The sequence below is a fragment of the Rosa rugosa genome, chromosome 6 (assembly GCF_958449725.1).
Source record: "Rosa rugosa chromosome 6, drRosRugo1.1, whole genome shotgun sequence".
NCBI lineage: Eukaryota > Viridiplantae > Streptophyta > Magnoliopsida > Rosales > Rosaceae > Rosa > Rosa rugosa.
In genome coordinates this window covers 41,556,828-41,567,950 of record NC_084825.1, presented here as the reverse complement: position 1 = coordinate 41,567,950, position 11,123 = coordinate 41,556,828, and the positions used below count along the sequence as shown (strand labels likewise).

At 38.3% G+C, this 11,123-nt stretch overlaps 2 protein-coding genes and 1 long non-coding RNA gene across 3 annotated transcripts; 2 read left to right on the top strand and 1 right to left on the bottom strand.

The window, feature by feature from the left end:
• The first annotated feature begins 3,075 nt into the window (after positions 1–3,075).
• LOC133718055 (uncharacterized) lies at positions 3,076–6,104 on the top strand. The gene is made up of 11 exons (XM_062144850.1): positions 3,076–3,440; positions 3,612–3,692; positions 3,790–3,885; positions 4,019–4,102; positions 4,204–4,273; positions 4,395–4,477; positions 4,723–4,802; positions 5,006–5,104; positions 5,227–5,335; positions 5,588–5,677; positions 5,806–6,104. The coding sequence occupies exons 1-11, from the start codon at positions 3,213–3,215 to the stop codon at positions 5,842–5,844; spliced, it is 1,059 nt and encodes a 352-aa protein (XP_062000834.1). The 5' UTR covers positions 3,076–3,212; the 3' UTR covers positions 5,845–6,104.
• LOC133718056 (uncharacterized) lies at positions 6,089–7,282 on the bottom strand. Its single transcript, XM_062144852.1, has 2 exons — positions 6,966–7,282; positions 6,089–6,808 (listed from the first exon to the last, which is right to left on the bottom strand). The coding sequence occupies exons 1-2, from the start codon at positions 7,027–7,029 to the stop codon at positions 6,090–6,092; spliced, it is 783 nt and encodes a 260-aa protein (XP_062000836.1). The 5' UTR covers positions 7,030–7,282; the 3' UTR covers position 6,089.
• A 1,806-nt stretch (positions 7,283–9,088) lies between these two features.
• LOC133714980 (uncharacterized) lies at positions 9,089–10,299 on the top strand. Its single transcript, XR_009848909.1, has 3 exons — positions 9,089–9,209; positions 9,639–9,707; positions 10,228–10,299. It is a non-coding gene; the product is annotated as an uncharacterized LOC133714980 (long non-coding RNA).
• The last annotated feature ends 824 nt before the right edge of the window (positions 10,300–11,123 follow it).

Below are 11,123 nucleotides of genomic sequence, written 5' to 3'. Positions count from 1 at the left end.
ATAGACTTTTAACAGTCCATGAAAGTCTTGAGGTATTCAATTAGGATTTTTAAAGACTTCATGAATTCCACCAAAATCTAGGGGTATTCAATTAGGACTTTTAAAAATGAATAAAAGTACAGAGGTATTCAAAATATCATTCATACTTATGGAATTAGAAAATCATGGATAATCATGGACTTTGTAGTGTTAACTATACATACCAAACTCCAATAATTTTCCAGCCTCCAGACCAAAGATTTCAAAAAGTCTATCAAAGTTTCCTCTTCAAAAAAAAAAAAAAAAAAAAAAGGTCTATCAAAGTTCTTCTCTCTACGCACGAAGAAGTCTGTCCTTCATCATCTCTCTTTCTTTAATTTTTTGTCTTTTCTCTAATATTTTATGATATCAACCTTTTTTGATACCCAACATGTTCATTGTAGTTGTTGAATGTGATTTTTGTTTTTTTTTTTTTCAATTGTGATACTTCGAACCTCTAATAGCGATAAAAATGATTTATGAAACCCTAAAACTCAAATATTGTGGTCTAACCCTAAGACCTTGAACCATATTAAATTTTATCTTATTAATTAATTATTCTCATTAATTTGAATTTATATTATGGTTCAAAAAAAGGTTGAACAATTGAATTTCAATTGATTGATTATAGATCAAGACATTGACCAATATTGCTACAATATATGTTAATCGGCGAAAACAAAATTGATGAGAATAATTAAGCATAAACAGATCAATATTGTATATTTATGTTGTTGGGAGATTAGGAATGAGAACAAACTCGCTAGACAGACTAACAATAATTTATTTGAGTCAATTTCTATTAGAAGATATTGGAGCATTGAAGAGACAACAAGTTATTATTTTGTTTTGTGTTTGGGCTGCATTTGTTTTATTTATTTTTGTTTTTTGTTTTCATTTTTTTTATTTTTTTTTTATTTTGTATATCCTAGTTAGGAAATCTGTAGAAGTCATTCATAATAAAGTATATAGATTTTCATAGACAGGTTCTTATAACCTCTTGAGAATGAAACCTAGCAGAGCTCTGCTAGGGCTACGAGAGCGCCGCCAATGGGCCTGGCGTCTCTGCACCTCCCTTCAGCCTAAACGGCGGGGTATTTTGGCATCATCTTTGGTGGCATCTCCATTGAGTACGGCTGTGACCATCTCTTACCATCCTCTGAGGTTCTCGGAGCAATCATGGCTAGCGCATTCGTGGGTTGCGGCGTTGGCTTTACCTTCACAATCGACCACTGGTGGGAGAGCTGCTACGCTTTGTCGGGAGAAGCGTCTGATCTTTCCTTTCGATGTGGGGCGGTTACGACCCAAACGTGGGAGGTTGAAGGCGTTCCTCGACGGTAGGTGTCTAGATCCGATCCGTGTCGTAAGGGCGGTTTGGTCTGGTGGTTTTCGGCGGATGCTTGTTGAGTGGAGTGTCGTCTTTTTCTTCCGACGAGCGACGGCGGTGCTGTGGTTTGATCCGGGTGCCGTTGGTATGGAAGCGCGGCGGCACAGTGGGCTGGACCTGCGCTACATCTGGTGGTGGAGGCAGGTGGAGTCTCGTTGGTGGAACCGAATTGTGCCTGCTCCGACGACGGGTGGTGCTGGGAGACAATCCAATGGGCTCTGGGCTCAAGGCGTCTTGGGCTTGGGTCGGACCTGTAATGGGTGGAGAAGAGCTGCTGTGTTTGGGCCTCCACAGTTTTGGATCCGAATTTGGGATCCGGGTGGCAAATGGATTCGAATTCGGATCTGGGATCCGGGTGGATGTGGGGCTTGGACTGTCACCCATTCTCTTCTGTGGGCTGTTTGTTTTTCTCAATGGAATGGGGTTCTTGTGCTTTACTGGTATTGGATCCAGGACCCACTTCTATGGTATTTGTTCGTAAAAGATCGACTGCCAACATGGCCATGTTCTGACAACCTTGGCCGGCTTCGATCTTTAGGTGGAAGAGTGCCTTCATTCCAGCGCCAAGTTGGCTTTTGTCAATTTGTGCATTGGAGTTCGATGGGTAGTCAAACCACCGACTACTCAATTCACTACACGGCTGCAATCCGTAGTGTAAAATTAGCTGGCGTTTCGACGTTGCTACTATTGCGATTTTCATATTTCTTTGTATTTCAGATGCTTTTTGCATCTTTTCCTTTCGTGTTGCTTATTTTCATTGTTGATGCATCTTTGCATCGTATCGTTGTAATCTTTCAATTTCAATAAATGGCTGACCTCTTTTTACTAAAAAAAAAAGTATATAGATTTTCATGAATCAATAAAAGTCTGTTGCTAAAATCAATGATTTTAAGAAATCCATAACAGTCTATCAACTTTTTAAAAAGTCTGTGGACTTTTCAAAAAGTCTGTCATTTAAAAAAAGTCTGCACAAATCCAAATACAATACACCCCCTTATTCATCTCTTTTTTTTTCTTTTTCTTTCTGAATTCTCTTATTGTTTCAGAGGTTCTCTTATTCTTTCAGAGGCTCAATAAGTTTGCCAATAGCTTATTCCAATTCTCATCTTAATCCTCTAAATCGTGCTATTAGAATATTACGGTGCGTTTGGATGAGAAAATTATAAAATCCATAGGAATTTATAAATGATGGAATCTTTAACTCCATCAATCTAAAATTCCATTAATTGCAATTTCTATTGTTTGGTTGCATCTATTTAGGATTTGAAATGTGTAATAAATTAAGAAAGTTTAAAACAAATAAAAAGATAAAATAGAAAAAAGTCTTGTTTTAGAAATAAAAATTGAATACTGCAAAGGAATTCGTAAATGACATCTATTTTGATGGAAATTGAAGTGAGGAATTTAAATAACGAATTCCTTCGTTTTTTTCTACAAAGAAATTTAAAATTTCCAATCTGATAATGCCAAACGAGGGAATTGGCTTTTAGGAATTATGAAATCCTCACTTTCAATTAAATTCCATCATTTTTTCCCTCATCCAAACACACTCTTAGGGTTTCCAAAATTTTCAACCAAAATACATTAGCCAATTGCAAAAGAAACCAAAAAGTGGGGAGGAAGGGCAACAACGTAAAAACACCACAGCAAACATATAAAACCCAAAACGAGAGTGAAAACGGTGCGCAGGCAAATCCCTAAAACCCTAATCACCGCCGTAGCCGTAGAAAAACCCCCAATTCCGATTCTCCGGCCGAGCACTCCGATTTGGCTCTGCTCCCAATAGCAATCGAAGCAAATTACCAAAATGGGCTTCAAGAGGAAGAAGAGCGAGAACGAAGGAGGAGAAGAGCCCAAACCAGTAGCAGTGGAGATCGAGAAGAAGAAGAAGGGGATACTCCCGTCGATGATAAAGAACAAGGACAAGAGAGCCGCCGTCCACGCCAAGCTCAAGCAAGAGAAGAAGCTCGATAAGCGCAAGAAGGTCAAGGCCCGCGACGCCGCCGAAAAGCGAGCTCTCGAGCTCGGCGAAGAGGTATAGGGTTTAGGGTTTAGCCCCATTGCTGTTAGTTCCTATAAAAATTGAATCTTTTTGGTATTTGGCTAATTGCATTGGTTTGTACTTTGTACTTAAGATTTCGGATTTTTTTTTTCTTTGGGAGAAAGATGTAGTATTTGATTTCGATTTGGTAATTGGATTGTGTAGCCTCCGGCGAGGAAGATTCCGAAGACGATTGAGAACACCAGGGAGGAGGATGAGACTGTTTGTAGGCCCGACGACGAAGAGGTTTGTTGAATTACTTGGTTGGGTTGGTGGGAATTTTATGTTTTTATGGATGGAGATGAAAATGTTGGGGGGTTTTTGTGATGTGTGCAATTTGCAGTTGTTTGTTAGAAATGATGCGGATGAGTTTAGTGCGGTTTTGAAGCGTGAATCGAATCCGAAGATATTGATCACCACTTGCCGATTTAACTCTTCTGTATGTATTGGTCTTTTACTTGTTTTCAATGTTATTTTAGCTTTTGTTGGTTACGGAACTGATATATTTTATGACTAGGTGATTGTCAATGTGTGCTAAGGTTTATGCTTTTTGTTGTTTTGGTGGTTTACAGAGGGGTCCTGCTTTTATAGAGGAACTACTTTCGGTGATCCCAAATGCGCAGTACTATAAAAGAGGCACGTATGACTTGAAAAAGGTACCGTTTCTGTCTTTTATATCAATTTGTTTTTCACTTTTTCAATGTAACAATCATGGAGTTCAGACAGTTAATATATGTAATCTTTTTTCTTGTTGCAGATTATAGAGTATGCAAATAAAAAGGAATTCACTTCTTTAATTGTTGTTCATACCAATCGCCGGGAACCAGGTTGGTCTCTCAGACTTTGCTTCTGATGTCTTTAACTTCTAAATTCTGTGTGAAATGAGATCGTCCCCATATTTTCCCTGTTGTTTTTTATCTGACTTCAACTACTGCAATCATTTTTCAGATGCTCTCCTAATAATTGGCTTACCTAATGGACCTACTGCCCATTTTAAGCTCTCAAAGCTCGTTTTACGGAAGGATATCAAGGTTCGTTGCTATATGTTGCATGTATCAAAACAGTACCATCTTTATACTGTTTTGCCACATATTGCGATGAAAGGTTTTTATTTTCTTCAGTTGGTGAAATGAGGAGTCATTGAGATTTAAAATCTTGAAAGAGTCCAAAAGAATAAAATTCTGCAAAGTATTAATTTTTCATCTCTGGGGAATTAATGTAGGGTGTGCGTTAACTGTCATTTTCTTTCCTTATTCTTTATTTGGTATGCCTGCAGAATCATGGAAATCCAACCAGTCATGAGCCTGAGCTTGTATTAAACAACTTTACAACACGCCTTGGTCATCGTATTGGGAGGTTGCAATCCTTAACTTGTTTGAAATGTTTTCTCACATTATATTAGATGCATTTAGGACTTTTTGGTTCAAATACACCTCATCACACATTGTGGTAATTTCATTTTTTTTTTCCCTGTACAATTAGTTTCAAGTGGTTTCTTATGTAAGGATGGATTACCTTCAAGCTCCTAATGGTTTTCTTCTTTCACCTGCTTTCTTCAGATTAATACAGTCACTTTTCCCTCAAGAACCAAATTTTCGTGGTCGGCGAGTTGTAACTTTCCACAACCAGCGAGATTTTATATTCTTCCGGCATCATCGGTGTGCCTCCTTTGCTATTTTTAGTTCTTGCAGTGATTCTTTCTTATACTTGTGATCTTATATACTTTCCTTTGCTGTAGAGCTTTTTGTTTACTGATGATCATTAAATTCTATGTGTTCAGGTACATTTTTGAAACCAAAGAAACTAAACAGGCTGAAGTAAAGGGCAAAAAGACCAAGGATTCCAAAGCTGATGCTATTACTGAAGCGAAACCATTTGCACGCCTACAGGTTGGTGTCAATTATTTATTTGTTCCTCTTGCATTTGCTTTCTTGTCTCGATCTGGTTTGGCCCAGGGCCCTGACTGAAATTCATCCACCACTTGAAATGTCCTTATGTTTCGTTCTTGGTCCATTTATGTGACATAGGAAGGCAGGGTATTGCCACATCTACCATAGCATGCAGTTTATGTTTGTCTTTATTCTTTATTGTATCATTTATAAATGTAGATCTTAACGGTCTTTCCCATCTTAAACACTCAGGAATGTGGTCCTCGTTTTACCCTTAAATTGATCAGTCTGCAGCACGGGACATTTGATCCTAGAGGAGGGGAGTTTGAGTGGGTTCACAAGGTAATCCACTTATCAGTCAATTCATTTCAGTATATTGGTTTCATATCTTTATCATAAGAAAATATTGAAAGATATCCATATAGTTACTCAATTGTTTGCAATTTTCTCTTTTCTCTTCTCTTTCTTAGCCTGAGATGGACACTAGCAGAAGGAGGTTTTTTCTGTGAGTTGTTCTGGAATATTACTCGAGCCCTTCTTCTGGTGGAATGGAAGTGTTGAAGGTGAAGAGTTGCTACACCCTGCAAGAAGTAAATCAGCCCAGAGCATTTTTGATTTATGTTAAGATCCGCTTTGTGCTGTTGGATTACAGTGATTTTGATAGCTTGCGTATTGAATACAAGAAAAAGACTAGTTACTCTTGGAATAATCTTCGTATGATTATAGTTCATTGGCTATGAAAATATATGTTACATCATTTTGTCATTTCTATCTTGCTTCTGTTGCAGACATCTGCTGCCCTACTTTTATACACAGAATGTAGTTGTGTGATACAAGTGCATAATTCTCTAATTACACAAAGGCAAATCAAAACAAGTATGCCTCCAAAAGCAGCAACTCGCAACATCAATCTATCTGGTGGCGAGTTTTTGGTGAGATAAACACAATCTATTATCATCAAGATCCAACTTGAACCCTCCAGCAAAGACCTAATCAGTATGAACTTTCCTAGTTTCCTTCCATAGAGCCTGCATACAACTCTCCAGCACAGGGTACCCACAACCAAAAAAGTGGTCAAGGACCATCCTGTGTAGGATACCAGTGTCCCTCCCACTACCAAATCTTCATTTCGACATACACAAGATGGACACTCACCCGAAAAAGTTGATTTCACCAGAGCATCAAAACCAGTATAGTAAGGTAAGATGACAGCATCCAGGTACATGCTTGCATGTAAAATTCCAGAGATTGTTGATGCCTCGAAAAACACATACTTGATGTCGTTGTCACCTCCATTGGTGAAGGTTAGAGCAGAAATCTGAACCAATTGGAGGATGGCTGGACCAGTACTTGAGAGAGGGAACGTGGTGTTGATTCGGTGGCCCTTGGCTAGGGCCAAGATGATCAGCGGAAGGGCAATTGGACCAGAAGGAAGCAAGTATCTTTTCGACTGAACACAACTTTGCGCTCTTCCTGCAATGTGCATTACCATTATGACCAAGGTTGCCAAGTATGTAGACACTACGAAGAAAAGAACCAGATTATCTACAACAGGTGAATAGTTTCCGGGATAAACACTATCGCAGTAGTAGTGGTAAGGGCACTCGATTGGATTCAAGGTTTCTTCTACCTGCCATTTTAAACATTTGAAGAATGTTAGTCGAATATCTCCGCGGCTCCATTCGGGTTGCCATGCTGGATATTCAGGAAGCAAGAGATTCCAATTCATTGTGTTTTTGGCCTAGTGTGCTGTGATATATTCCTGCATGATCCCCTCTTCTTCCCTACATAAACATCTAGATATATAAATGAAAACTTTGGCTTATTTTGTTGGTTGAGAGGTTTCTTCTAAAGCTCACTTTGAAGAAGAAAGGTCAACTAACTTTTCTCTTATTATATCCACATCCAGAAATGGGTCTGGGGTTTATTTTATTGAAAAATGGTATGTAACTTTATCATGGTGTTGATATAATTTGTCAAACTTGTAAAGTGTACAACGAGTTTTCTTGAAGGAAAAATCATGGTGGTTAAATTTCTCTTGCTATACATGACATCAACTCTTTACAATAACAATATCAGCTTAATTAATATTTTAGATCGACAAAATGACAACAATCTTCTTCGATAAATTAAGAGCGGATTAGCGTCAAATTACGCTGCAGAATTTTGTGGAGTTGCTTGGGATTTATGACTAGAGTCGAGTATGAAGGAAATGTCTCCACTCTAGAGAAATATTCAGGTTGCGAATTCACGTGTGCTTTGGTAGCATGAAGCAAGGATGATTTGGTTCCTAAGAAATACCCCTTGTGTTTGGTAGGTGATAGCAAATTCGCAACCGATATCATTGGTGATGGATTAGCGGAGCATTATACTGACACTAGTGGAAGAGAGTGATGGATCGACTATTTGTAAATTGTTCTTTAATTTTGTTCCAAGCAAAGGGTTCTTTTAAACACATAATAGGTGGGATTTAAACGCAGCTGAGAACTTATATACACATTCTTTGGGTCTGGTTTGAACTTAAAAAACACTTAGGGAGTATTAAAAATATCACTTGCGGTATTTGGAGTAGTCATCCAGTTATCTATAGAGTATTGGCAGAGACGAAAGGTAGGTGATTGGCATAGTACCGGGATTAAGACAATATAGAGAGACCTAACTGAAGATTTGGTCGCATTTGATTTTAATTAGTTGGAATTTGTCTAAAGGTAGTGTCAAAAAATGAACATCTACAGGGACGACAGGCCGCCATCCCAGCGCAGCCAGTCCCGTGCCGCATTGCCTAGAGGTAGAGGATGCAAACCGGTTGCCCCAACTCGATTCATTTGGGCAAGTTTCGTTCTTCGGCACCTCAGTGTGTTTTGGATCCCTTTTTCAGAAGTTCATCAGGCTTAAGGGTAACTAGTTAAGTCAGTGTAGGACTTTTGGTGTCTTTTTTGGAAGTAATATTCTCTGAATTTACCCTATTGTGTCGGGTTTGGTGCTTAATTATCCGGCTCGGCTCGGCTGTGTTGCTTGATGAAAGAAGCTGATCTGGGTGGTTCAGCTGAACTATTTCTCTTCAGTGGAGATGTTTTACATGGGATGAATACATAACTCTACATGTATGGGAAATTGCATGGTTAAGTTCATGCATTGAGAATAAATATATGGTTAAATTCATGTTTGGACCTTTTAGTTATTCTAGAGAGTTAATGAGAGAGATGAGGGTTGCATCATGAACATGCATTGATGAAATGGTCTAGGAACTTCTATTAATGACTATAAATTGGAGGACTAAAGATAGTGGGGTTGAGACTTGAGAGCAACTCCTAGCATACCAGATTCGTGCCATCCCATTTACTTATACATTAAGCCCGATCCGGTCTATTGTCTAAGCTAGGGCTGGCAAATTCTACCGATCCAAACCAACCAACCGATTACCAGCCGAAACCAACAATGTTGGTAACCAACTTGTCGGTTACCGAGATATTGGTACGGTAGTACCGAACCAAACTCCAGATAATAGTACGGTACTGGTATTGATTTTCAGAAAAATACGGTATACCGTACCGTATATTATATATATTATTTATTTATTTAAATATATTTTATATCCATCGATCTGAGCCGTTGATCATTAATCAAATCTTATTATAACCGTCGATTAGACTTTGAACTCTCCAAACCCTAAAGGGATAATACGACTACAGATGTAATCCAGTTCCCACTCTTTCCCTCAGCCGCTCTTTCCCTCGAGGCCTCGAAGGCTCGAACCCAGAAATCTCCGCCTCTCCGCCCTCTCGACCTCTCCTTTGAAGTTCTTTGCTGAGTCAAACCCAGAACTCTCCGCCTCTGGACCTCTCCTTTGAAGTTCGATTCATGTCCTACGGCGGTGAGTTTTCTCTTTGTTTAATTTTAGCTAGAAGCACTTGGATTCTTGATTGAGTCATGAATCGAATGTTATTCATCAGTTTCTCTTTCTTTACCAATTTCAATTTCAGTTTGGCGTTGGATTTCTGCTCCTTCTGTTGCTTTGTTTGTATGATTTTGACTCGGATTTCTGAAAATCAAATATAATTTCTCGCATATGGATTTGGTGAGATTCGATCTGTAGGTCTGGGCATTCATTGGTTTATCTGATTCATATGGATTAAGTGTTAAGGCCACCAGAGAGTTTTGGATTTCGGAGTTGATTCTAGTTTTCTAAACTTTTCTGATGCGTAGCATTCAGTCCATGAGACTGCTAAGCTCTTTGTTTGGAAATGCTGTCTTACATTCAATTTTGTGTGGTTTGTTGTATTGACTTTTTTGGTGTTTGCAGGAGCTTGGGGAAGAGAGAGCTTACATTAGTGAAACCTTGTTCACCTTCATCTTTTTATCCTTTGTCTTGGTAAGGTTCATTATGTCATCTTTGCAATGCTTTCTTCTCTATAGCATATTGTAATGTGCCTGTATTCTGTTCAATCTAATATGGTGTAGGGTTCTAGCATTTTTAGTAGTAAGTGATGGTTATTGCATTTCTGCCTATCCTATTTCATCTTTTTCTTTTGGATTTTTATTTTACCCAGAGTGATTTATGAGAATGTTGGTTGAAATGGCAACTTACCTCTATAAATAGAATTTGAGAGCTTGATTCCGTGACTGATTTATTTTGGTTTGTAACTATGCTCACCCTAATACCTGATTTTGCAAATAGGTAATGACGTTGATGTAGTTATTTTGGTTAATTTGATTTTGGAATCTTATTAGATTTTTATTTTCTTTATGTAATTTTTTTGGCGTACCTTTTTGAACTGATGAATATAAGTTGGGCAGTGTTGTTATTGTTTTGTGTTTGTGTATGTTAAGTTCTGTTAGGAATAGAGAAAACGAGACATCATTTCTCTCATAGTTGCTACTGTTTGTTGCAGACTTGTCAGTTTCTTCGAATCCTGACATTCTACTCCACCCACCTTCCTGGTCCAAATTACCATTGTCGTGAGGTAGGTTGATTGTTTATTGGTTACGGTCTTGATGAAATGTAGCGTATGGTAAGATGTGAACTAAGTTAAGTGACAGACTATATCTTAAATATGCAGGGCTCTAGACTTGCTAGGTTGCCTCCTCCAGAGACTGTATTTGAGCCTTGTGGCCTCCTCCAGAAATATGGCACACAAAGGTAAAATATGGCTTACCATTTTCAACAAAACTGAATTTGCAGAAACATCATATGAAGTGTGAATTTGCAGAAACTGAATTTCCAAAAACTATTTTTGCAGAAACTGAATTTGAGGGAGCACAGAGGCAGCAACCAAATATGAAGTGATGAAATGATGATGAGATGAACTTTGAGTCCTTGAACACTTTGTTTTCAACTATTGCACTTAGTTATTGTATCATTTGATATTTTGATTCATTTGTGTGAACTATGAATTATTGACTTAAAATTCGTATGAACTATGGAGTGATGAAGCCATGAAATGGATGAACTGAAGTGAATAAGTGATGAACTCAAGTAGTGAAATTGATGTATGAGAGTTTTTAGCTTATTTTTCATTTCCAGTTTGTTCATTTCCAGGTTGGCCCTTTAAATTGATGTGAGGATTGCATTTTTTTCATTTGTTGACAGGTTTGGGCTTTTAAAATTTTAGTTGGGCCTTAGCTGAAATTTGGCCCAATTTCAAACTCGGTACTAGGCCCAACCAACCGAAAGCGAACCGAGATATTGGTATACCGAGAAGTTGGTATACCGACTTCTGTGGCTGGTAATGGTAGGCTTTTTTGTGTACCAACTTAGTTTGGTACGGTACGTGGTATTGGGCTTCAA

Excerpts from the sequence above, each read along its gene's own strand:
- LOC133718055 (XM_062144850.1), top strand. The coding sequence starts at position 3,213 with ATGGGCTTCAAGAGGAAGAAGAGCGAGAACGAAGGAGGAGAAGAGCCC. Across the intron at positions 4,478-4,722 it reads TTTTACGGAAGGATATCAAG|AATCATGGAAATCCAACCAG; the intron begins GTTCGTTGCTAT and ends GTATGCCTGCAG. Across the intron at positions 5,336-5,587 it reads AACCATTTGCACGCCTACAG|GAATGTGGTCCTCGTTTTAC; the intron begins GTTGGTGTCAAT and ends TTAAACACTCAG.
- LOC133718056 (XM_062144852.1), bottom strand. The coding sequence starts at position 7,029 with ATGGCAACCCGAATGGAGCCGCGGAGATATTCGACTAACATTCTTCAA. Across the intron at positions 6,809-6,965 it reads TCAAATGTTTAAAATGGCAG|GAAGAGCGCAAAGTTGTGTT; the intron begins GTAGAAGAAACC and ends TGCACATTGCAG.